The 27,878-nt window shown below is 43.0% G+C and overlaps 1 protein-coding gene across 4 annotated transcripts in view; it reads right to left on the bottom strand.

The window, feature by feature from the left end:
- Window positions 1–2,081: 2,081 nt before the first annotated feature.
- The window catches only part of col8a2 (collagen, type VIII, alpha 2), a 92,238-nt gene continuing 66,441 nt past the window's right edge, over window positions 2,082–27,878 (bottom strand). For all 4 annotated transcript variants that reach the window (XM_023832075.2, XM_072705587.1, XM_023832076.2 and 1 more), the window contains 2 exons: window positions 16,465–16,643; window positions 2,082–8,757 (listed from right to left, as the gene is read on the bottom strand). In XM_023832075.2, the coding sequence (XP_023687843.1) occupies window positions 6,842–8,757; window positions 16,465–16,609 (2,061 nt within the window). In that variant the 5' untranslated portion in view covers window positions 16,610–16,643 and the 3' untranslated portion in view covers window positions 2,082–6,841. The remainder of the gene's footprint in view (window positions 8,758–16,464; window positions 16,644–27,878) is intronic.

The following is a 27,878-nucleotide window of genomic DNA, read 5'->3' as shown; positions in this document are numbered from 1 at the left end:
CTCGCCGTCCGCTGACGTCACGGACACGCAACGTGGCCTCTGACGAAATGGTCGGTGACGAAGGGGCTGGTCGTGTAATTTTTATGGAAATACTGCGATAGTCTTGGAGCAATCATGCAATTATGGACCTCTGCGCATTATTATTATTATTATTATTATTGTTGTTGTTGTTGTTAATTATTTTATTAAGAATGAATTATTGTTTCTCTGTTTATTCATTAATAGTGCTAATTTTCTACTGTTTCACTCTCACGCAAAATTTAATAAAGAGACAGTAATTAGATTGTTCTTTAAGATTTTCCAATAAAACGTGACGAATGGTTTTGACCATAGGTTACAGCTATTGTATTGACTTTCAAAGAAATCGAAGAGGCGCATGTTTAGATAAAACGTGGAAGTCATAAAATGAAACATTTTTTGTTATAAAATGAAAAGCACATTTACGTTTTTTAATGTAGGCCTATCACCCAACTCTGAATGAACTGGATAAATATTAGTTATAAGTGGTCTACATTGACCGACGTGTGAAGCAAGTTGCAGCACACGATGATACTGTTCCACAATAATAAAATACCCGTAGTTAATAAACCTGTGCTTCGAATAATTTCTTGTACATGTTCGTCAGAGTTTGCAGCTGTTTTAAAACTGATTGTTTCGCGGTCAAATTGTAGCGTTGATCTCCAATAAATCCGTTGGTTTCATATATAGTAGCTGCACTGTGTCTGTATAGCTGAAGCAGCCAGTGTATCCTGAACATCGCAAGCCATCTGTCCAAAGGCTTTTTAAAAACCGGTTCACATATGGTGCGCCGATTTCCCTGGAATTTCCACGGAGTTAACTATTGTGTCCTTTTTTTTCCATTGTGGATCCATACCATGACGTACACGGAAGGTTATTTTCCATCTCCTCCGTTTGCGCGATAAAATATGACAATCCACGTATAAATTTCCGCTTCGAAAAACCGTCAGAACCAAATGCCTCCATCATTTTTGATGTCGCATATAGTAATGCATTTTTTACTAAATACATAAAACAGATGGTAAAGTTACGGTTATAATTTTTTCAGAGAAGAACCAGAAGCTAAATAATTAAAAATGCACCCTTTTTGCAGCATAACAATCTCGATGTTGCATTACTCTACATAATATACATACATCAATAAAAAAAATATTATATTGGTTTTGTGGATGTGAGACAATGGAGTTACTTATAAATAGAGAAAACATTAACACAGTTTTTTTTCTCACGCAGTATAGCTTCAAGTTGAATAACAGGTCACAAAATTTAGCGACTGTGGTATTTTAGTAGGCATGTCAACTCTTCTAACAACAGATTTAGAAGCAATCGTACACAAGGTTAAATACAGTATATCAAGCTCAGTTGTAAAAAGCACTTATCACGTAAAAAGTGTCTTATTGCTTTGCGTAGGGTAGAGTTTTAGTCAGAGGACCATGCAGTTTTTCAAATTCTAGAATTATTGAAACTGTAACCACTGAAATACATAAGGAATTATTGTGGCGTGGTGCGTGTTATGCAATAGTGTCTTCTTACAAGATAGAATTACATTAACGGCGTTTAAGACAATATGAATATGTGATGAATGACTAAAATGTGAGCACTCACGAAGATTATATATCTATCACCCAGGAATCGCTTTATTTTGAATGTAAGGTTTAGTTGCGTGAGGTATACTACAATGGCACACATAATTGCATTCATCTAAAATACGCAATAACAGTCGATAGGATTTCAGAACCCAGCTAAATATGTTTCAATGGACCCATGCCTCTCCTACGGTCCTATCTCACCCTCGGTACCAGTTAACTCAGGAGTTAAACTTTAGCTTTATTCTCCCTCTAGTGCTGAATTTGAGAATTGCAAATTACAAGTTTCTGAGATGTTGCTTGAGGCATTTGAGATAGAAATAGTTCTGAGGTATTCCATAAATTCAAACATCTCACAAAAATAAAAAGCAATAAACGTACTAATCTTCTAATAACGTATGGCAATGTAATGTAAAGCATAAAATATGCCTTCAGTTGGATATATGTCCAATGTTCAAAAGCAAAATGACACAGATATACTGGAAAGTATTTATTGATGTGGTATCAATACTATCAAGTTCTGTAGATTTAGTATAAACAGACAAAACATTTTCAATCAAACAAGAGTGCATTTTATACCCAAAATCTATTACATACAGTGTATGCAATGACACTTCACAAAGGAAAAAAAACAAACAATTGTGTGATATGTAGTACAATAAACACGAGAGGAAAAATAATGTACACAAAAGATTATCCTTCACAAACAATGCTATAGTGCTAACTATCAATGTAAATGCACGGTACTTGTCATTGTTGTTAAATACTGTATATAACTTTTGGGCTTCGGCAATCATTTTGGCCATTCCTGCTATCTCAGCACATATGTATAAATATCACTTTTATTAATTTCATGTGCAAATGGGAATTTCCACTCAATTTTAAATAAAAAAATACAATATCCTGTAAAACTCAAGCAAGAGATATAATTTCCTAGTTTTTGTTTATTTGCAAAAGCACAGTTTTTCTTATATGGTTTTTTTTTTTTTCCTTTTTGTTATGCACACTTGTGGTAGAGTGTATAACAATGCAACACTGCATCCAGTCTCGTTGGAAAATAAAACACAAGACATAATGGGAACATGGAAATCCATCCTGCGTTTTCATAACAGAATGGATATATAAAAATATATAAATGATATATAACAAGAAAAAACCTTGCCTTGTCGAAAGGGACTCACAACAATCATCATTTACAAACTTTGTGTTGATGGTGGATTGGAGAACTAGGCTGAAGGTAATGTCAAACAGTGCATTAACTGTACAAAAATACTGTTTATGAGGACAAAGTTCACTCTCATTGTCAGGCTTCCGGGGCGGGGGGGTGTAAAAAATCTATAAGTGAAATTCTTTCCTGTGCACTAAACTGGAAACTTTGCAATGGCCAAAAATGGAAAGTATCAAATATACAACAATGATTTAATTGTACCTGACCCACATAAGCAGGGGGTGTATTTCTATGTTCTGGGTACCAGGTGGTAAACAGATGAGTGTCTTTCTGTTTATTGGGGATCAAGCCAGAGCTGATATATGTTTTTTTTTTTTAAGTTATTAGCAATGATACTGGTGGGACTGGGTCATACTGGAACATCATAAAAACAACTGGCAGTTCATTCACAACTCTATGTAATAATTATCCAACAGAATAATTAGCCTGCAGAAACTACAAGGCTGTCCAGATATTAAATCTCTGGCAGAAATGGCAGTGGAGCCCCCCCCCCCCTAACTTCAGACAGTCAGGATGTGTCATACATCCAGTCCACACCTTTTCCTGAGCTTGCATGCTGCAGGATTGTGGCATACACAGCACCATTTCAACACAGGGTAAAAAAGGTACATTGCTTATATATACTTGAGAAACATATAATGTGCAGAGGGCTACTGAACGGGCTGTGCCTTCGAAACGCTTTGCTGATAGTCAGGCGCAAAGGTTAGGGAGATGATGGACCTGAAAAAGATCAGCACTGCGATTCAATCCAGCAGAGACCAACACTAGACACCCAACAAAAAACCATTGTCCAGACTGTTCCTTCTCAGTCAAAAATGTCGAGCTCTCTAGTGAAATATGCAGGCAGGCCGAACCAAAATCTTGCAGAAAGTGGGGTTAATAAGGACCCAACACAGAAACAAGCATGGGTGACTGATAAGATGCTTAGTTATTCTAACTTAGTGGCAGGCACCTCTTAAGGATCCTGTTCAGCATTGCTAAACATCTTTTTATATGAGATCACTGTAATATTTATCGCACAAACGATGTAAGGCAGCGTGCTAACTCTATATTCTATTCTGTGGTTTCAGACCAACATGCTTGTATGTTCACATTTATCCTCAGCATTAGTCTGTTGGTGTTTCCTCGCACCTGATACCTGAAAATTGATTTTATGTGTCTGCCCTCTCCTGGACAGGCATCACTTCAACAGTACACCCAGATTTATACCTTACTCTTTTCGACCACTGATTCCAATCTCCATTAGCAGGATTGTCATCCTTTTAGAAATGGATGGAGGAATGTATTTTGTTTTGAAGCCTGTTTTGTTTTGAGCCAAAAGTTCAAGGATGATGTTAATGTACTGTAAGCTCCTCTATTTTCTAATACCCTTGAAGTAGTGATGGCCAAACGAAGCTTCATGAACCATTTGCTGTATTCTTTGAATCCACTAGATGGTGCTCTTGGTTTGTTTGGGGCACGCTTTGAGCCCTTTTTTGAACAGAAAGCACCATCTAGTGGCATCAGAAGATACAACAAGTGGTTCATGAAGCTTCATTTGGCCATCCCTTCTTTTAAGTATTTTCACACCGCAAACATCAAGCACTTGTCCATTTTGACAGTTTCTGCTGGTGCCCCAGCTGTGTACACTTTTGCAGCTGATGATGGTGTCCCTCACATTAAGGCTATCACACATTCCCCTGCTAATGACGCTATCTTTAAGGGGTTTCTACTGTGGCATTTACTGCCATTCAGAATACCCCAAGTAAGACATTCATTTAGCCACCACCCAGTGAAAGAAATCCTGGGCTGAGTCCTGACACCGTCTCTGAGACCCGGCAGAAGCTGTAGCTGACTGTTGACTTTGGCCCAGTAAAACACATCAAGCAGTCGCGTGGATCACCTATTCATCCTTCAGGGTGCAGGCCAATAATGGAGGATAAGACTCTGCATATCACTATCTTTACTTCTCAGGGCATAAAGGGGAGCGTCACCCACAGGCTGCTCCTGACGAACTAACACTTCATGGTGGTGTCACTTTAAATTAAAGGGAGATGCAGGCACCTTCAATTAACACTAGACTTAACTAGTAAGTAGTAAACTGATTCTCTTAAAGGCTTAAGTATCCATATTGAACTTAAGTCTTTTCTCAGTGGCTACACTGAAGAAAACTCTGTGCCAAATGTGTTTTGTTACGCTGTTATAGGAGAATGATTCTAAAAATATTCTTGTTTCTTTCTCGATCTGTAAATGAACTAATACTACCATTAAACACCCCAAGGTATTTTTTTAAATATAATTGCAGGAACTGTGGTCAGGCTTTTTAAAGGGAGACTAAGACTCATTCCCATCTATGCCTACAGCAGCTAGAGCGAAGTGGCCCTTTGCAGCATGCAGGTGGAGGTTAGCACCTGCCGTGCCCACAGTAAGGCAGCAGAGCTAAGGCAAGAAGAGTGTTGCTGTTAGACATTCCATGCATATATTTTTGGTGGACAGAAGCAGCTGATTACTTTGACCCCCCCACTCCCCACCCCCCAAAAAAGAAACACTGCATGGAATGACACATTCAAGAACCTAGTCCAGGGATTAGGGCACTGAAGACCACTGCCACTAAGACAAAAAATTAGGTACACAAATCCTGTGCACACAAACAGCACAAAAGTAACACGTATCAAAACATAAAATAACCTTAAGGAAAATCTCCAACAGTGAGCCTAATGCGTATACATGATCTGAATGTTTAAATGTGATGTGTAACTTTAGAAGAATCCTCAGAAAAGGTTGTTTGATATGCTTTATAACACAAATCGCTCAGAAGTCATAATGATCCGAGCTTGTAAAGCAACGGTACTTAAATGCAACAGGGGAATAAATAACAACGATATGTTCAGGTCTTACAGTACATAGGACAGAAAAGAATTATCTTTACAGTACAAAAATATATATAATTCCACAACACAGAGAAAGAAAATCCACTGTTCTGATCAGAGAAAGCTAGCAGGCTAAATCCAATAGCTGGTCCATATTCACTTACTTATATAAAAATGTATTGATCGATTGGTGGCGGCATATTACGCAAATGTTATCTAGGACTTTTCAAATAGTAGACCGGGTTACATTGCACACAAAACGGTTCTGCGATGACTGATTTTGTCTTTATAGTTGTTAAAATAAAAAGCACACTGTGGCATGCAACCTCTAATACTACACTGTTAATCACAGCCGTCAGCTTCCAGAATGTAACCATTACCTAGCTATTTTGACAACAGGCTATCATAATTTAATAGATCAGCAAAAATGCATTACAAATATATCCATCAGTATTTGTAACGAAGAGCTATCCTGATGCAACCTACTCGTAACGTGATCTCAGAATATCATGGATGAAAAAAATACGTAAAATGTATTGATAAATGATCAGAGAACAAGCCGGTTTATATGACGTCTCAGTGTATTGATTGTACTTTTTTGAACTGCGTATATGTTTATATAGATATAATAATGCATATATGGAGTAAGCGGTGGCACGTGAGTGATCAGAAGTTTGTGACTGCAGAAAGTGAAATGCCCATGAACCCTGGGATGTAACGTTCTGTGGGGTCAGGGGTCAAGGGTTAAGGGTCAGGGGTCAGGCAGTGTTCAGTCACACAGATAAGCATTGGCAGCAGGCGCAACCACATTGTGAAGTAAGGTCCTTAACCGTCCAATTCAATAGAACATCAATTACAATAACATCAAAAAAGAACAACAAAACAGCAAATGAAACAATAATAATATTAATATTAATAATATATGCTAGAAAACAAAACAGGTTCAAAAAGTGAAAACAAAATCAAAACATTGAAAGGTAGAGAGAAACTCAGAGACAGTATAAAATATCCTTCCCCTGCTTTGAAATGTTTTCTTTCCTTCTTCTGCTTGTTCACAAAGTCATTTGATGCTGTAGGTGTTTTATGGCTGATGACGATGATGATGATGATGATGATGATGATGATGATGATGGTCGTGAATTTGGATGTGGGGAGGGCCGTTATGTGGAGCTGAGTAGGAACCCTGAGAAGGAGGAGTGGATGTACTCAGTGGAGTACAGCCCATTAGCCTGGTCAGAGGGCATCTGGACCCACACCTGATCTCCCTCCTTCAGCTCCAGAACGGCGCTGCCGGATGCCTGGTCCATGTAGCCCTTCTTGTACTCGTCGTAGGTGTATGTGGCAGGCACATTGTTCTTGTATAGCGCCACCCACAGGCTGGTTCCCTTTACATGCACGTGGTAAGCAAAGTAGTAGATGCCAGCGAATGGACTAGTGAAGATCCCCGTAGAAGGATTGTAGGCGTTCTGCCCATTATACAGAGTCCTGTCAAACTTAATTGGCATGCCAGAGGGCGGGAAGGGAGTGGTCAGGATGGCAGTGAAAGCGGGAGCGAGTGCGGCAGACAGCACCCCTTGTCCATACTGGGGCTTCCCATTCCGGCCACCTGGAACCGACTCCCCGCCAAGGTCAGGTTCATGCAGCCCAGACACTCGCGTCTCACCATTGATGATGGCTCCTGGAGGACCCGGGGGGCCCGGAGGACCTGGGGGCCCTGGGATGCCACTCAGTCCCGCTGTACCAGGTTTTCCTGGGGGGCCCTGTGGTCCTGGTACTCCATCATTGCCATTCATGGTTACCCCAGGTAAGCCAGGAGGACCAGGCTCCCCCTTTAAACCAGGAATTCCCTGGGGCCCCATAGGCCCTGATGGGCCCTGGAGGCCTGGAATCCCAGATTGACCTCGAGGCCCCGGGGCCCCTACAATTCCAGATTCCCCTTTCAATCCTGGCACACCTGTCAACCCAGGGTTACCAGGCAAGCCTATGTGGCCAGCCTCTCCTTTGGGACCTGGCTTTCCAAAAACACCATTGGGGCCAGGCAGACCCCTTTCTCCAGGGACACCAGGCTTTCCTGCAAGTCCATTGGGACCTTGAGCTCCTCTGATCCCAGGTGCTCCTGGGGGCCCAACAGGCCCAACTTCTCCTTTTAGGCCAGGTATGCCATGCTTACCTGGAAGACCGATAGGGCCCTGGATTCCTGGAGGTCCAGGTTGTCCATCCAGGCCAATGTTACCTGGCTGCCCATCCATTCCATGCTCCCCTTTATCTCCAGGGAGTCCTGGTAGTCCTGAGGAACCACGATCCCCCTTCTGCCCCATCAACCCAGGCTTGCCATAGCCAGCAGCTCCGGGCAGACCCGGTGGCCCCTGGTGCCCTTGTTCCCCCTTTGGTCCAAGAGGACCTGGCACTCCACGCAAGCCATCTACGCCAGGTTTCCCTAGTCCAATTGGTCCAGGCTGACCTTGCAATCCTGGAGCACCAGGTTCTCCTGGTGATCCTCGTATTCCTGGAAGTCCACCATCACCTTTTGGCCCAACAGGCCCAGGAAGCCCATTCATTCCTGGCTTTCCAATGCCTTGGGCCCCAGGTAGTCCTGGAAGACCTTTAAGGCCAGTCGGGCCCCGTGGCCCAGGTATACCTGGAGTTCCATTTCCATTTTCCCCCTTTTGCCCTCGTTCTCCATAAGCACCCGGTTCCCCTTTTAACCCTGGCTCACCCCTGCCCCCTGGAGGGCCCCTAATGCCGGGGAGTCCAGGTTTTCCATTCAGAGACAAGCCCGAGGGTCCCGGGAGGCCAGGCTGCCCGGGCAATCCTCTTGGGCCTGGTTCACCTCGCAGGCCAATCTCACCCTTTCCCCCGGCTATGCCCTTCAGACCTGCCTTTCCAGGAAAGCCTGGGGGCCCCGGTTTCCCGATCACAGACAGCCCAGGGGGGCCCTGAGACCCAGGCTGCCCATTGAGTCCTGGCTTTCCAATCCCTGGCTTCCCTGCAGGACCTGGGAGTCCCGGCGGCCCACGGAGGCCCGGTTTTCCTTGAGGGCCAGGTTCTCCTTTGACGTCCACCATAGGCAGCGTATCTGCAAAGTGATGCAAAGAGAAACCATTTAAGGGCCACTGACAATGTGCTCATATATTTTCTTGGCTCCTAAAGAGGATCATACTTCACCTTCACACTCGTTTCCCAGCTGTATGAATTTACTAGTACGCTGTCATCACGTAGTCATGGGATTTAACAAAAGATTAGTGAACTTGGGAATTTTTCCAAAACTATCTGCTGTTATTTGTTATGACCGAGGTGTGACCTATTGTTTTGTACACAGATGGGAAATCCATCATCCTTAAATGACTGGGATCCCAGTTCTTTCTTGTTCCCCTGCAAATGGAGTCGCAGGTGTTGCCTTACAGCCTCATATCCCCTTAGAGGACATAAAAAAGAAAATGAATGGAGGAGAATGATGATTCCTCCGAATTTAATTTCCGGGAGGGTCTGCTGCAGCTTTGGAAAGCCATTGTTGACAGAGGGAGACAGAATGGACTGCAGACAGCTCCGGTCTCTCACTGCCCACACTGAATGGATGCACTGCTGCACTTCTGGCCGACGTCAGCTGCATCATTTACATTCTTATTTATTTAGCAGATGCTTTTAACCAAAGCGATGTTTTTTTTTTTTTTTGAGAAAGCAGGGTCAGCCAGTCCCTGCAGCCTTGGCCAGGGGCCCAATGGTAAAATCACTTGGCTAACCATGGGATTTGAACCAAAAACCTTTCAGTCACAGCACCCAAACCCACTGGGCCACATCCTGCTCACATAACGGCAGATCAGTCAAGGAGACAATTTACTGTGTAATTGGCAGAACCATTAAGTGTTTTTTTTTCTCATCAGCTGACATAATAAGAGAAACAAACCGTATCTGTAAAGCTAACCTCACGCTTGGTGCTCAAATTCATGGCTAATTGGTTGTTCAAACAATATGAAATGTTGTTTATTAGGGATATCCAAGACAACATTACCGGGGGAAATTGAAAGTTTATGTCCAATTATAATATAAAAAAATTTAAAAAATACAATAATGGGAAAGATACACAGTTTTCCTCCATTCCACAGTTTATCTGAGTGTCAGAATAAGTAGCATCATGTAGACTAACATTTCAAAATGGCGGCAATATATGTGGGAATTTCGAAGTCAGGGCAGGATGATGAAAGCACATTTCAAGATCAATTAGTAATAGAAGCAATGGAGAGAGAGAGCGGCTGTCATCTATCATGTCATCTCAGTCTATCCACTGGCCAGGTCTGGCAGTTGTTCCAAGTCTTCGGCCTCAGTCAGACATTACAGATTGATTCAAGATGTGTCGCCAGTTTACACATTACCTACGTCTCAGTGCTGGGGGGCTAGCCGCAGATTTGGACTTTCGGTGTGAGTAACAAATACCACTGTTTGCTAAGATGTGTGTAAATTCCCAAAAGGTCAACTCAGGCAGAATGCCGTCATGTTAAAGAATCATGTGATATTAGAGTATATTTCATAACTTTATATAAAATTTATCGTTCAGCCGGAATTCCATATTTCCACTGTTTGTGGAAATGATCTCACCAGTTGTAGTGAAAACATCAGTAACGCTAGAAATCAGTAACACTAGCAAAATGCCACTTTGTGTTGGACACGATTATGCGACGTTTGTCTGAAAAAAATTTACATGTGGAGGGACTGAGGTTTTCTAAAACTAAAAATGTTCTCTTACTTTGTTACTGTGAATGGAAATGAGATACAGTGTTACATTTGTTTCCTAAATTTGTCTTTTCTGGCTGCTGGTACAGTCCAAATATGACAGAAGTAATCTAGGTAATATGTTCTCCATTCTATGTGCCAGAAGAGCCACCAGAACCAAATAACATAAAGTGCTGTTAATGTCCGGCATTCCACTGACTGCAAATGCCTCATTAGACAATTAATGGTCAGTTGTAATCATTAGAAAATGTTATATTTACTACATAGTAAGTTTTAAATAACAAAGAAGTACTTATAAAACTTAAGTACATTTATTTGACACTATAAACCATTTTTATAAACTTTTCTTTTCTACCTGAATGCTTCCTGCAGATTATAGTGCCAAACAGCAGACAACAAATGCAAGACGGTAAGTATGGCAGTCACAGATAAACAATGATACATGACAACAGACAATAGCACCCCAGTGTATAAACAAACACTCGGCATACACATGTGTGAGAGCGGCGCTGGAAATAGAAGCTGAGGTGTAAAGTGTCAGAGTGTCAAGTGTTGCAAGATTTCGCATGCAATCAATTGTCGTTGAGGAACCTGGCTGACGGTGGGTAAAACCATCCCTGAATCATGTAATCTGAGTACTTAGTTCGGCTCAAGTTTATGATCCAGGCCGGCATTTTAAGGAAGTGTATCATGCAAATGCCCTGAGCTGCTTTGTGTCGGTTCTCCTCTGGCCAGTCATCTCCTCTCTCTGCTGCGCTTGTTATTCTCACGAGAACAGACACAATAGTATATTTGTAAAGATGGGCTGGCGCTGCTGATGACATTCAGACCATCGTCAGATGTCTGAGGATGTAAAGGCACCATGGCTCGCCCTTCCTCGTGGTTGGTGTGTGAAGTGTGACGTGACCATGTGAGGCCATCAGTGATGGTCACGTCAGACTTCAACGGCCATCAGGAAACCAGCCAATCTACGATATGTGGGTGGTGAAGCTTTTTTTCTGGAGGCTATGCTCTGTCATCCTGGTATGGTACTTGCCATGGGGTCTGTATCTGCCAGGGGGTCTGTAGCTGCCATGGGGTCTGTGTCTGCCAGGGGGTCTGTATCTGCCATGGGGTCTGTATCTGCCAGGGGGTCTGTATCTGCCATGGGGTCCGTGCCTGCCAGGGGGTCTATATCTGCTAGGGGGTCTGCCTCTGCAAGGGGATCTGTATCTGCCAGGGGGTCTGTGTCTGCCATGGGGTCTTTGTCTGCCAGGGGATCTGTGTCTGCCAGGGGGTCTGTATCTGCCAGGGAGTTTGTATCTGCCATGGGGTCTGTATCTGCCAGGGGGTCTGTAGCTGCCAGGGGGTCTGTAGCTGCCAGGGGGTCTGTATCTGCCAGGAGGTCTGTATCTGCCATGGGGTCTGTATCTGCCATGGGGTCCATGCCTGCCAGGGGGTCTGCCTCTGCAAGGGGATCTGTATCTGCCAGGGGGTCTGTGTCTGCCATGGGGTCTGTGTCTGCCAGGAGGTCTGTGTCTGCCAGGGGGTCTGTATCTGCCATGGGGTCCGTGCCTGCCAGGTGGTCTGTATCTGCTAGGGGGTCTGTATCTGCCATGGGGTCTGCCTCTGCCAGGGGGTCAGTCTGTGACACAGGGTTAGGCCCTGAGAGAACTAGAAAGCTGTGCTGTGCACAGCCACACCAGGTAATCTGCTCCAGAAAAATCTGCTCTGACGTACTGCAGAAAGAAGGATTTTGCTAAAGGTACTGTAGGTTAATTGTCGTGTCCAAAGTAAGAGTCGACTAAAATAGGTTACAACCGGCAGAGGAATAGTGGCATTGATTGATACTAATGCATTATTTAGTGTAAATATTTATTGTATACATATGCTAAATATATAAAACTGACAATATTATGAAAATGCAATACATCACTAGATAATAAAAAGGGTAGCTAATCATTCCAGTTATATAAAGCTTAGGAAGAAAGATGTACATACTGGGAAAATGAAGCCTTATGTGTGGACAGTAAATAAGTAATATGATTTTGAGAATCAGTCAAATCAGAATAATTTTAATCCTTACAAAACACTTGACCACTTTCTCTGGTGTCAGAAATGCCAGCAATTTAGGGCCAGATCACCAAACAAAAAAGATCTACTTTTACATGCAATGCTGCATTCATTCCAGTAGGTGGGAGTAGAGACAAATAAATGAGTGAGCTGCCGTTAAAAAGCACATTATCATCACTGGAACGTTCCTACACAGAGGAAAAAGGACACAGGAATTCCGTGGCTCTAGAATGGATCTTAAATACAGAGGACTTCCCCCTTCACAAAGCCAGCGTGCCCCAGTCCCAGCACGACACTGATGATCTCATTCCCCAGTAAGTCTAGGATTGTGGCAGCAAATTGGGTTCAAGGCTTACAAAAGCAGCACATAAAAAGCTATATATATATAATGAAATAAAAATAAAAATTCCTGGTAGCAGCAGGCCCTGTAACTAGGAGCCATTGTGTTAGCAAAATCCAGAAGCTCAAACTTTGCCAAGAGAGAATCAGCGGATTCTTCTTGTGGTGGATGCCTTTATGTGCAGCCCAATCACACTCGAGGTGGAAAACCAGGAGAGCAAAGCACACCCAGGAATGACAGAGAGGTTCAGGATGACCATTCACAAATAGCTGGGACTCCTATCTTCCTTACAAATGTAGGTTTCGGGTTCTGCGGTAGGTCCCAGGAATCGTGTGGTGGACAATTTGACACTAGGGTGAGGATCTGATGCACAGGACATTGCACCATCTTCTCAAATGGTAACATTTCAGGAGGGCTGCCTGCATTCCATATGATCTGGCTGCACTATGGCGACATTTTTAACAGTTTGTCTGTCTTTGAGCATTTTTGTTTCTGTTTTTTTCCTCGTTAAAATAATGTCTTCCTCCAATAAGTTGCAGGGGCTTGCTGATGCTGAAAATGGTTTCAGAATGGTTCCTGGCCATGTCAAAAAGTGTTTGGAAACTTTTGCTTCCAGTATTAAACAGGTCAACTCCAGTTTTAATTTGAGTCAGCAGATGTCTGACCAGCTATACCAGCCACAGAGCACATCTCTCTCCCATTCTGGCATCTTCCAGTAAAATATAGAATAGATTTTAAGATTTTTGTTTACTTATTTATAATCCTTTTTACAATCAGATACCCACTTATATCTGTGACCTTTTGACCCCATACTCAGCAAACAGGACACTCAGGCTTTCCGATCCAGGTTTTGCTGTTATCCCAAGTCCAAGTCTAAAACCAGAGCTGACAGAGCTGTTGCTGTTGCTGCCCCATGGACGTTGGATCAGCCGGCAGAGAGGGCTCCATTAAATGATGTCTGAAAACTTTTTGTACAGCTTTTATTGATGTTTGAATATCTTGTTTTATTTTTTCTGAAGTACTTTGTGACATTTGTTCTACATAGATATGTGTATGTCTCTAAAGGTGCTATATATATATAAGCTACTTACCAGGCCAACACCTACTGTACTTACTATACCTGATGTATGGATAGTCAGTGGCAGCGAAAGGAGCTAAACTTCAGCTTGGGTCAGGAGACCACTTCACTCATGGCTGTGGTCTCTTTGCCTCAGGCAAGATCCAGGAGATGACGAGTCTGTGTTTTCCATGCCTCCTTTCCATTTTTACCACAGCCCACTTAACTGGAACGTGTTGGGAGAGCAAAAAAGCATTTCTTTTTCCAGCCGCTCTGAGGCCCAAGTACGGGTGACACATCGGACGAAACATCGAACGAAATTGCTCTGTTGTTTTTTTTTGCTTTTGTCCAGGGTGGACTTTCGCTTGGAGGAAATGAAGGATGGGTCAGAGGCTGCTTCTGCTGACAAAGCTGGGTGGGATATTAGCATTACTGACCGTTAAGTCTGACACACTTTAGCACAATCTCACATGCCCCTGACTAAACTTACTTAAAAAAAAATATATAAAAACACTACTAACAGCTACCAGATGCTTCGGAGGAGCATGTCTTCGTGAGGCTTTCCAAACGGAGAGCAATCAAAGGTTTATGAATGAGCCATGTGGCCCCACCAGCCCCAGAGAGCAGTCTGAGCGAGGGCCCGTGGTCCCTTTCAGGGTGCAGAGCTGCAGCGGGCCGTGAGAAGCTGTTTTCACGGGCACACGCATGCGCTGATTACTCCTGTTTGCAGTCTGCTCTCATTCTCAGAAACACTCTGAATTGCATCCAGTCCACAATCCCAGGAATGTTTTTGTCTGCTTCCTCCAACCCTGCCGTGGCAACTCCGACGGCGGCCGCGGTTGCGGCCGGCATCCGCTTTCCTTGCGGCACTATCACATTTAGATGAGCTGCGCACCATACAGGGGCAGCATGCGGCTCAGCCTCTGTGCCTCTGATCAGAAGGTTGTTGGGTTGAAACCCCAGGGTTGGCAGAGTGAATTCCCCACTGGGCCCTTTGAGGGAGGCCCTTAACCCCCTGCTCCCCCGCTCTAGGAACTGACTGAGCCTGCTTTCTCACAAATGTGCTCCTTTGGAGGAAAAAACACATGCTCAATAAGTGGTGTGTAATGTACTCTACCTACCAGGCCAACACTAAAAGTCAAGCAACTAAGAAAGCATCAGTTGCATGAATTGTGGTCCAAACATTTTTTGGCAAATAGTAAACGTATGGATTAACCAATACATGTAAAGCTGAAACAGTGAAGGAATTAGCAGCTAGTGAGGTATATTAGTGAGTGCTGTCATCTTACTTTTGCACTTTTGAAAATTTAATGAAGCACTGGAATCGTAGTTCAGTGCTAATTTCTTTATTCTGAAGGACAGACAGATGTGAGGAGGCATTTTACTGGAATCAATCATAAGCTTATATAAGCTGAATATATAATTAAAGCAGCTATACATCATTGCTGCTAGGGGTTGATTCGAGGGTTTAACCAATGTGGCCGATATTTACTGTTTACTGCAGCCCTAGGCTACAGCTTGCAGCGGAAAAAGCACCAAGTGTAAATAAGTTACATTCTTAGTAATATTTCTACACGTTGACAAAAAGGGGTGACAACAAGTCATAAAGCTTGTAACAGTGGTTGTGAATCTCAGGTATCTGGGATCAAATACATCTTGACCTAGTTATTGGCTTAATGTCTGATTCAAAACAACCCTTCCAAAGTACAACCCTACAAATATTTGTAATAAATAATAAAATGATCGATATTTTGAATGATTAGCAATCTTTCTTATCGGCTGAATTTAGTTCCAGCTCAAATTTAGTATTTTTTTTTGTTATACTTTCCCAGAGTTTGCTTGTATTCCTTAGCTAACGGAAACTTCATTTAACCGGACTACAGGACAATATCAAGTCAAAAACTGGCAGATTTATATTAACTATCAATTTTTAGAAGCAAACATATTACCTAAGAGCTGAAGAGGAAATCCAGTCAGCCTACCCTCAGGGCTTCGAAATGACACCTTCATAAAACAGAAGCGGCTGCCATAAAACATGCAAACGAGCCGCTCAAATTACAGATGAGCTGAATGACATAAATTAGAGCTCAGGTAAAAGCAACCTGAGGCTTTCGCCTGCATTTCGTCTGTAACAGAGCACGTTTTGTGTTCCACCATCACAGCGTTTGCTTGACCCAGCCATCCTGACCTTACACACACCAGCACAAAGCTCATTTTCCTAGGAAATGCTTAGTGTGTGAACCTGCAAAGATTTATACAGGGGCAGGTCCACAGATGCACTGCCCCTAGCTAAAAGCTGATTGGTCCCTTGAGTCCCCCCTTGCCGTTCACTCATCGATTCAAAAGCCACATGATTGGCTACTTATAAGGTCAGTCCCTCTGTTTGAATTAAGGCCCCTCTTATGCCAAACATAAGCTTTTCGCTGTTCGTCTGTAACTCTCTCTTTCTTTAACTTCTTCTCTCACTCCTAGCTGGCGTTCAGTTTGTTGTACTAATTCTAACAGCTATACTCTCATCTATAGGTATTACTATTGGGGGGGGGGGGGCTTGGAACACATCCCACCCAATATTCAAAACAAGAAAGAAAGAAAGAAAGAAAGCTTACCTAAGAACTGGCCCTTGCCCTCCCGGAAGGGAGGCCCCCCAGGGCCCTTCATCATGGGCTGAACGTACTTCATCTGAGGCAGGGGGTGGTATCCGCCTCCCAGAACCCCCCCCAGCAGGAACAGCGGCAGGAACACAGGCAGCATGGTCAGGAGCCTCAGGCAGCCAGGGAGGGGCGACCTATGGGGAAGGGAGTGGGGGTGTAAGGAGAAGCATGAGAGAGGAGCGAGAGGAGAACACCTTCATGTTGATGTCCAACTGTAGAGCTAATTTCCCAAACGCAGGCTGAATCATCATACGTATGTCACACTCATGCAGCATTGGACCAAGAGTCTAATAAGACAACTGTTCAAATAAAACGTGCATAATGAGAAGATGCACATGCATCAGCAGTGTGTTCATACTGCTCTATTCATGTACTGTTTGTTTTCTCGAGTCGGAACATGTGTTGAATTAGCACTTACAATTTTGTGCAACTGCTTGCTTAATGTCACGCCTCAGAAATGCGCCTAGGAATTGATTTTGTAATAAGAACAAGGCTTCTGCAGAGGTAAAATACTGCAGTGATACACAGTGTAAGTGGAGACTGATTATCGGCTGGGAATCAGCACAGCTCTGGGCACTGGGTCTCCCCAGCTTCACATCAAGAGCCTAATACGAAGGCCTCCATCAGGTGTAAACAGTGAACCATGTCCTTGGTAAACCACATATGAGGCCTGGGCTATTACACTCAGGAAAGATAATACCGCAAAAAAAAGAAACACTGCAAAGACTGTAATCATTCCCGGGCATATGGAGATCCAGACGCAGCAGTCAGACTGAACCGGAGAAGGGCTACGAAAACTTGGTACCAGGAGGCTGCGGCTGGAGTCGGGGCGTGTGTTTTCATTCTGGCAGGGGAGGCGAGACCCAGATGAAAGCCAGGAGGCAGCCTCCCCCCGTCATGGGCTGTGCAGGTCGCTGTTACCGAAGCTGCCCGCACCTGGATGGACTTCAGCAAGGCCGGGCCGAGCCTCACGCTCCCCGCCTCGCTGTTTGTGTAACCTGTCCATCCCCAGGACAGCCGGGCCTCTTTGCTTTAATTCCCAGGCTGGAATGATAATTTCATCCTCATGTTACCCGTACCAAATATTTACATAAGGCCATTCAGGTGCTGAGCGGGGCTGGTGATTTCAGAAGGCTGACGAGGCTCCGTGCACCTTACTCTGACGAGCGGCCGGTCGGGGGACAGAGGGATCTGCTCGTGAGGGACCCGTTCTTGTGGATGTAGTGACACCTTGAACCCCAGGAATAGACTCAAACTAACAGCAAAACATTAAAGGGTAACACTTTACTTGAGGGGGCACACATACTAAGTAGTTGCTCAGTTACTACTGAAGTACAAATCATGAACAAATATAGTAGCTCTTGAAAATACAAGATACATCATGATTCATTAATGATGAACCAACATAAGATCAGTATTTCACTGGTGTTATTCATGACTTGTTCCTTCAGTAGTTCCTCCAGTAATTCACAAAGGTTTACAGAATTAACAAATATAGTAATTGCTCAAGATAAAAAATGCATTATTCATTCATTAATGTAGTATGTAGGTACGTATGTAACTAAGACTTAATTTGTTGTTAATTAATACATAAGTAACAGCATAACGGCACATTATTAGAGCCCCATTAAGTAAAGTGTTACCAAATATTGTTACACTTATACCTTTTCTTAGTCCAAGAAAATAACAGGTTTTTGTGTTGGGTGAACCATCCTCACAATGCCTAATTAAGTTCCTAAACATCTTCATTACATTGCCCCACAAAACAATGACAAAAACATGGCACAAAAAATAGTTCTTATGTACTTGAGTTACTAAGATGAGGGAGGTCAGGTGATCTGTGGCATTCATGAGCAGGTTACATAACGTCCTACAGTTTTAATACATTTAGGAATTAGCATCCAAAGATCCGGACTACACAACAACAGATGATGAAATTGGGCAATATCCAATGAGGGAAACCAGTCCCAGCAGACTGGGGAGGATGCTTATCTGGTTTTATTAGGGAAAAAGTAGGAGACACCAGCTCTGTAGGTTGATGTTTCACAACACTGGTCATTTGCTTCCAGAGATCAGTCTGGTGAGAGATGTTCTGCTGTATCCACCATTTACCAGCATTCATTGTTGTTTGGCAATCAAACCAAAAGGGAGATTTGACACTTTTGACACATTGTCGTTTGGAGACAAGCAAGAAGCTTGAGGACAAATGTGATTAGTGATTGCTAGAGGGCACTTTTGTCTGAGCTTCTACACATGACCCTAAGTCTACGCAGAAGCGGGCAAGGCAGCCAGGTCCCATGGCGCTAACTTTGGAGAACTTCTGTGATGAGAGGCAAGACCTGTGTGGTTCACCGAATATGGCCTCCTAATCTTTGGTTATTTTATTTTTACTGGACTCTAGGATCTCAGAGCCACTCAGTCCAAGCGTGATACAAGCCCAGTTCCTGTGCTAAAACTTGTTCTATTCCATTTCTGGTGTGCAAATCATTTTTGTGGTTGCCATCTTGATTGTTTCTCCATGTGATAATGTAGGATCCAAAGGCTTGAGTAAGGACACTTGAATATGTGATCTTCTTTCAATCATTCCCTTATGCCTGATAGCACGTATGGTAAACTCTCCCGAAAGCTGCACAATAAGAAAACAAATATAAGGAAGTTTGCTGTTCTTTTTTTAATTAAAAAAAGAAAAAAAACAGCACAATTTGTGGGAGTTCAATACCCTCCAGCTGCTTCCTATACTGCTCCTGAGAGCTGTGTTTTTCTGGAGAAAGCAGATCAGCACTTTACCAGGATACCCAGCGTTGCAAAGGCGTCTACACAGTCTGCCTGAATGAAATCAGACATGTCTCACTTTTCACAGAATCTGTTTATTGAATGTGTTCCCCCAAAAATTCTGGTCAAAGCTGTTAAAATGTCTCACGCAATCTGCCTGGCGACGGCGAATGTGTTTACAGCGGAGACACGGCCTCGTGCAGACGGCGACGAGCTGGGTTGTTGAAACAAACAGTGAAACAAGCTTTACATAAACACTGAGGTAGCTTAGCAGCTCCCTGGTGGCCAAAAAATGAAACGACAAAAACCACATTCCCTGTAAAAGGCATTAGGCTGGCAGCATGAGCGACACGAGAACACTAACGAGAAATGCGGTGCCCGCTACCAACTGCAACATCGCTAGATAGATCACTAGATAGATCGCTAGGTAGATAGATAGATAGATAGATAGATAGATAGATAGATAGATAGATAGATAGATAGATAGATAGATAGATAGATAGATAGATAGATAGATAGATAGATAGATAGATAGATAGATAGATAGATAGATAGATAGATAGATAGATAGATAGATAGATAGATAGATAGATAGATAGATAGATAGATAGATAGATAGATAGATAGATAGATAGATAGATAGATAGATAGATAGATAGATAGATAGATAGATAAAAATATGTGTTAAAAATTCAATCACAGGATACTGTGGGGAATTCCCTGACGGCCTTTTCAATGACAAAATAACATTTAAAGATTATAAGCAGACCTCTTTAAGCAGCTCAAGTCCAATGTATGAAATGTCATGCATTGGTCATAGTGCAAATGAGAAAATAGTAAATAGAATTTAAATACTGTAAACATGTAAACATTAACATATAAATATATAAACTTGTTGGCCTGATCACTGGTTGTTGGATTGAAGGCAGTTGACCTAATCATTCAGCCACGCCGACCTGATCTGCTAAGTTAATTTCAGCTGGTCTGGAAACGTTACATATTTGTGTCAGTAGTGCTGCTTTAATATGACAGGATTGGAGACCAACACACAACCCGCTGCTTGCTGCCAGATTACCATCGGATTAATATCTGACCTAGTCTGAGAAAGACTTAAACTAAAGCGGCATCCGTCTGCGTGCAAAACACACTCCAAGTCTTTAATGCGCCATGTGACATATCGTGTCTTAAGCAACGGAAAACCAGAGTAGACTGGAGGAGAAGAAGCCAAGAAAGACTGGGCCCTGTGAGCGTGCGGAGTGACGACTGGCTCACTGCAAATATCGGAAACCCTTCAGCAAATACCATCCCGCGCGGAGATGGTGAAAAAGAAGACGGGCGGATTTTATTTCCTTTCACGTGGCTCGGATCTGCCCCGCTGCCACGGTGGGGGCGGAGGTGAATTGGAAGCAAAACCGCTGGCAAGACATTTCCAAAGTGACACCCTGGCAGGCTAAAACAACACTTGATTGCACAAGTGATGGCAGCTTCAAACACTCCAAAACACGGTATTCTCGATATTCTCTGTAATTATAAACCATACATACCAAGTGCCCTTAGAAAGACTAAATGTTTACATATTCTACTTGTTTTTTTTGCATTCCTCATCCAGTTCTGCCCGGTTCATGCCACTATTTTAATCTAATTCGTACCATTCAGAAAAGTCAGAACAGCAGAAGTGATAGTCCTGTTCATATTTAGGATTTCTTGATCCCATCCTTTAAATGTGAGTTTTGGACAGTAATCATCAGTTTGGTAAATTAATGCATTTTCTATGCATGTAGGCATGTGGTGAAGAGCACCCATGGCTACACAGACAGGCAGACAGACAGACAGGCAGGCAGGCAGGCAGGCAGATAGATAGATAGATAGATAGATAGATAGATAGATAGATAGATAGATAGATATTTTATTAATCGTACATTAATCCTGTGTACTTTGTACGCTGACATGCGTATATGAAAACGCCTAACATCTGGCACATGACTAGAGAACATACTCAAGACACATTAAAGCGAGACTTGAAGAGACTGAGGAAAAATTTTCATCTAAAAATCGACTTCCAAGTATGAAGTCAGCGACTACTGTGAGGTAATGCCCAGTAGTTATGGGGTCCAGCCCCCATCCTGTCCTCATCTCCTTGCTACTAGCGAGTCATACAGTATGAACTCGGCTGCTAAGCACAACACCTCCGTCCCAGTGATACCAGTGATGGGTAAACAGTAGGGGTGTGCAAAGCAGCCGGTATTTGTATCTGTATTTGTATTTGTTGAGGGGGGAAAAGTATTTGTATTTATATTCGTATTCGAGTAAAATTCAAAATAGGCGTAAAAATCCAGTTTTTTTGCGTTGCACTTCTAATTTACGTTATAGTGTAAGTATTCTTTAATTATATCCATTATAATAATTATGGATATGCAGTAGACAGAGTAACTTAAACGTACCATATAACTCCTACAAGTGCATCCAATTCGACACAACTACACAAGCATTGTTTTAACCTTTTTAACCAAACGTTAACGTTACTCTGTCAACAGCCTATTGTCTAAATTAGCGAGCTAACAGAGCTACGTAAACAGAGCGAACATGAGAGCACCTGATTGCAGACGTCAATAATGCAGCGTAATGGAATAATCTCCCGATCAAACTCTGCTTCCCGAAAGTTATAAACTGCCTCCGGAACCCAGTTAAGGTACAAAAATCTATTCAACAAAAATAGTGATACAGTTAAGTCTTTTTTCACTCAGCCGAGCCTTCTCTGTTGCTGTGTGGAGCAGCCTGTGTCAGTCACCTCTTTTACTGCCCCCCCGACTCCTGAACTCACTCACTCACTCATCCGGGCATGCACTGCGGTCTCAAGAGGAAACGCAGCTTTTTGATATAAAGTTTTTCTTGTTCCCGAATACAAATATTTTTTAAAGTATTTGTTCGAAATAAATATTCGTAAAAAACACATTATTTGTGCCTTTCCGAATACCGTATTCGGGTTCGGCTCCACCCCTAGTAAACAGTAAGACTAGCAGCTTAAGTGGTCGCTAATTCATGATGTAAAGTTAGGTGAATCACACGTAATTTAAAAGAGTTCAGTCAGAGAATGATCCAGAAGAAGTGTTCCCTGTTGAACTGCTGCAGAGTGGGTCTTTTTCTCAGAAACTGAGACACCAACATTTAACAGAATCATTAGGAATAAATCTTCCATTTAACATTGTGCGGTGTCTGCGGAGGCTTGGCTCTTTACATGCCTTCCCAATCCTTCTTTAAATTTTACAACGTTTATAACCTCTACCCCAAAATGGATTAGAACATGTGGCTTTGCCTATTTTATTGTCTTCTTTGATGCCTAAATTGATTATGGCTAAATCACCAAAGAGCTAAACCGTAAATAAATGATCTTATATAATTTTTTCATGTTTTTCTCATTCATTTGCATAATGCAACAGTATCAGGCTTAAAATGAGTCAATTCATGAACATAAAAGTTCCCACCCAGGCTGTACCCCAGGATTGTGGGACAGGCTGGGACAGGCTTCACTGCAACCCTGACCAGGTTCAGTTGCTGGAAGATGGGTAGATAGAAGAGCATATAATGACCAAGCAAGTTTTTTTTTTTTTTTTTAAAAAAAAGCATACCTTGTAAGAGTAAAGCAGTGGTTATAACACATGACCTTAAACCTCTACAGCTGTGATGTCATTCCTGCACCAGCATCGCCTGGTTCAGATTGCATGTTCTGCCCATGATCATGTAAGATTCTTCTAGGTGCTATAGTTTCCATCCAGTTCAAACATGTGTCTTTGGTGAACTGGTGCATCTAAATGACTTTGGTCTGTGTGTATCCAGGCTCCAGGCCTCGCCTCCCTGGGACAGACTGCAGGTATCATGTGATACTGCATGGGATGAAAGGTTCCAGAAAGATGGATGGATTATGGAATGGATTATCCGAAGCGCTTGAACCTTGGTACTCCAGCAGGTGAAATGGTCTTTTTCTGTTTCTTTGGAAATGCTGTCAAATAAGGAAACGATTCTGTGATGGCTGCTTCATTGCATGATATAATCCAGACAGTCCTCCAATCACTATAGACCAGATAAAGAGCACAAGACATGCTGCAAGAAATCATGGTTGACTGTGATCGCTGTGTGTACAGTACTTGCTTCCTGTTTTCTGCCAAATGGATGTGCAGCGGAAAAGCATTGCATACCCAACTACCTCGTCTTTCTGGGACAAGAAATGGAAACAGATTTTCCTTGCAGCTTTAAATGAAACTGATTCTATCATCTGCTGCTGGTTTCTACATCTCTGCCAACTAAGCTGAATACACTGCGGTCCATGCAGCTAAATCTCTAGATTGGCACAACAGTGATCTTTCCTCTCTGCTTACATATTAGCCTAACTTTGTTAACAGATACAACAAAAATGTAACTGGGAAACATGTAAACAGGAATGCATCACTGGAAATTAAAGATCTCATGCTGACATCGCCAATCAAATCTTCTGAGAAAGGAAACATTTCAGAACCAGGATTTATGATGCTCTTATACTAGTGTAATACGATTTGACTTCAGTGACTACAAGACGAAGGAGCAATATTAGATATAACTCTGCCATTTGCTATTTGAAGAACAATGGAAAATTTAGGGAGGAAATGATGCTGCAGAATGAGCTTTAAACCAGAAGAGCATGAAGTATGGTGCCTATTATCAACTATGAGTGATACTTACATAATAATCTGAGCACTGCAGCTCAAGGCGAACTAGAAATTATTAAACTGGATAACTGAAACTGAAGGACGACCCCACGAAAGGCAAACCAATAACACGTACTGCATTCAGAAGCAATGAGGAAAAAAGGAATGGCAACAACGGGAAGCAGATTTAAGCATAGGGGACTGAGGCATGCTGGGGTGAAAGAACATTTCAAAATTTAAAACTGTTAATAAGGGGGTAGAGAAAATAAAACCATTTGATGGTGTATCGGGTTAACTTTGACAAAGAAGCATGGCAATAATAGATTAAAAGTGTAAAAGAACCTTTTCATTTGGGTTGATCAACTAGTAGTTGATTTGCCGGTATACAAGAATCTGGAAGACGTGCATGCAAAATAATATCTGTGCAGTGCCAAAAAGCTGGTGTCCATTATCTAAAGCCCTCCAATGACATAAAGTTTGTTGTTGTCAAGATAAAATTCACTTAAATTAAGCGGCCAATTTGATTTTTTTAAGGAAAATTAATCTTTTAGACTAATCGATCAATTGGTAAAACGGTCGATTGATTAATCCATAGAAAAATCGTCAGTGTTAAAGTTGTTAGTGACAGCCTTAGTTGAAACAAAATGTAAGTCTTGACTTTTACTCTGGATCCAAACTACCGGTCTCTGCTTAGCATCATCTTCTAACCACATACCACAGGCAGGGACAGGCCAGGAGCACCAGGAGGATACCCTCACTACACAGGGAGCACAGGCAGCATAGGAAGCACAGGCAGCACAGGTAGCACAGGCATCACAGGAAGCACAGGCAGCTCGCAAACCCCTATCACTGCAGATATAAGGCCCCAGGGCTTCCCACTGAGCCACCATCCCACACTGGCTCGGAAACTCGAACACGGAAAATCTGAAATCAGCGGACGTAAAGGTCCAGTGAAAGAAGTGAATTTACAGTGTAAATATTAAGTCTTCAAATGGGGAATAGTAATTCCCATACAATGTGGCTGGGCAGCAGCTCCGCAGCGCTAACAGCGTTCTCCCCGCAGCAAAACTCCAAGCAGATGGAGGGGACAGTGGGGCAGCACGCTGGGGATGAGCTCTGCCATCACGCTAACCTGTTCCTCATTTGCGATTCGCCATTTGCCGTTTTCCCCGTACACCGTCAAATTGGCAAAGACGTGTGGTAATCCCCGCTTGCTCTCGTGGCCGTGCTGGCAGCAGAGCCTAGTCCCTCTAATGGGGATCAAGAGCCGGCTGGGGTTTTATTTTAATACGACGCAGGAAATCTTTGTCCAATCCCCAAATAAGATGAAATGCTTCCCTGTTCCAGAATGGAATGGGCTGCAGTTTTTGCACTTATTGCCCCAAAATCAGGTTAGAGGAGGCTCAAGTAAGGGGGGGGGGGGTTGGTGAAGGCAGTGAAAACACACACCATCATAATGGTATGACAAAGCACAATGAGATTTGGTGTCATCCTGCCAACCTCCTTATTAAAATCTGATTATTATTTTTGTAAATGCCAATGTACTTCAGTGATATAACAGATAACCAAATACACTCATTCAAATTAAGGAGCACAGAACCTGAACACTAGCATGCTGGCTACTAAAAACCTGAATACTAGCATGCTGGCTATTAAAAACCTGAACACTAGCATGCTGGCTACTAAAAACCTGAACACTAGCATGCTGGCTACTAAAAGCCTGAACACAAGTACTAAAAGTTGTATGTTGGAGTACAGTTTTTACTGAAATAGCCCAGCTGGCTAGTAGCAAAAACACTTAAGTTCCACCCCTGGGTCTGTAGCTGAGAGCTTAGTTAGAGAGCTGTACCCAGTAGGGTGTGGGTTTAAATCCTACAGCTAGCAGAGGGGTGCAGTAGGTGCATGGATACCCTGGCAGACCCGGGGGGCAGTACCTTACAGGGGCCTTTGACTGTATAAAACTATATAATGTAAGGAGGGTAGGGGGGCCATGATGATTGGTATGTCAGGGGGGGGGGACTCCAGGCTAGCAGGATAATTACATCACCTTTGGGTCCTCAAACAAGATCCTAAACCTCAACTGCTCCTGAGCTCAGAGCTAACCCTCTGATCTGATCCCCAAACTTGGTCTCACCTGTAGGCTATAGACACATGTTTTTGTGTCTGTCACATAACAGAAGATGGAATATGTGAAAGTTACCCAAATTACTGTTTTGCTATCAAATCTTTTAGTGCACTTTGTTACTTAACTGCAATGCTTGTATGTGTCTGTGAGTAATATGGGTCAACATAATGGCAAGACACCAAATTGGACGCCAAGCTGATCAGGACACGTTACTTTGATAGAGGCGGACCTTCTAAAATTAATCCGCTGCACTGAAACTTCTCTCAGTGCCTGCTGTTTCCCCTCAGAGCTTTTAGTCCAAGCACAGCTCGGTGTTTTTTACTTTTCACCTGCCCTCTCAAAAATTTCATCTGGGGGTGGCTTATGGCTTATGCCTGTGATCCGAAGGTTGCAAATTCAAGTCCCAAGATTGGAAGAGTCATTTCTCACATTGGGCCCTTGAGCAAGATCCTTAATCTTCAGTTACACTAGGGGTTGTCAGACCCAGCCTTCCCCAAAAAACACATGTCGCTTTGGATAAAACCATCCAATAAATAACTCGAAATGTAAACATGCCGGCTTGCAGAAAGGTGTGACTAGAGCTCAATCTGGACCTCCTGAAGTGTCCTGTTCTAATCCAGCTGCCTCGTTCATCACCACATTTGCACTGGAGTGTGATTTAGCGACTAAGTGCTGCTTACACCCTCTCTCTTACGGGTCACCCCCCGCATCAAACCCAGTGCCTGAACACTGCTGAGCATTGTTGCCCCTCAGACTCAGGCCCTGTAAGCAGACACCACTACCCCCATCCTCACCCTGTGCTGAAAGGGCTGTAAAACCCAATTTTAAATAGCAAGGGGAATGAGATCTGGATGCCCGGCCTCCGCGGGGAATTCGGTGTTCCAGGGAACAGCGATGCGTTCCAGTAAACCAGGGGACATTCCGGGCGATTTATTGATGACGGGTCTATGTCGCCAGATCGCAGTGCAACCTGCTGTATGCATACTGCACATATAAGTCAAGCACATGCAGGTGTTTGTGTTGACAATGCCCATAACCTGCAAGTTTGATTATTTTTTTTTAATTTGCATTTGGAAAATCATCCTTTTCCAAAACGAATTGCATAGACAAGCATAAACTCCAGGCAAATTTGGACAAGAGAGGCAATTTGAAATAAGTTAGGGGTTCCAAAATGAGGGACATAATCGTAAATAGATATAACAAATTATCCAGGTGTCAGAGTGGACCAGACGAATGACTCATGCGGCTCAAATTTGCAGAAGCTGGCCTGGGTGTAGACAGGCTCAGCTGCTGCTACTACACAATGTGACACATGGATGGAATGGTTCTGACAGATGACATCAGAGTGTATCTGTCTAGACCACTGTTTCCCAGTCCGGCCCTCGGGGAGCCACAGACAGCCTATGTTTTTGCTCCCTACAGGGAGCTGGGAGGGAGCAAAAATGGGGACCAACCGTGAGCCCCCGAGGAGCAGATTGGGAGATACTGGTCTAGACAGTGCTGAGGACAGTTCTTCAGGAAGAAGTAAGAAACATCTCAGCACTCTTGAGGTCACCTGTGATGTCGAATGGTGCCCCTCTGTCCTCAAATACGTTCATGAAATAAATACCAGTGCACTGGCTTACAGTAGGTAGAAAATAAGAGAAGGTCTTCCCTTAGGCTTACCCTCACTCATTATGGCAAGTGAACCTCACTGGAGAAATTCCTGAATGGTCAAACATAAAAAATCGCACTTGATTAAGGAGCACCTGTTACTCCATAGCAATACAATTAAGTAATAAAATGGGTAGCAT

The sequence above is a fragment of the Paramormyrops kingsleyae genome, chromosome 23, assembly GCF_048594095.1.
Source record: "Paramormyrops kingsleyae isolate MSU_618 chromosome 23, PKINGS_0.4, whole genome shotgun sequence".
Classification (NCBI taxonomy): domain Eukaryota; kingdom Metazoa; phylum Chordata; class Actinopteri; order Osteoglossiformes; family Mormyridae; genus Paramormyrops; species Paramormyrops kingsleyae.
This window is presented reverse-complemented; position numbering and strand designations above follow the sequence as displayed.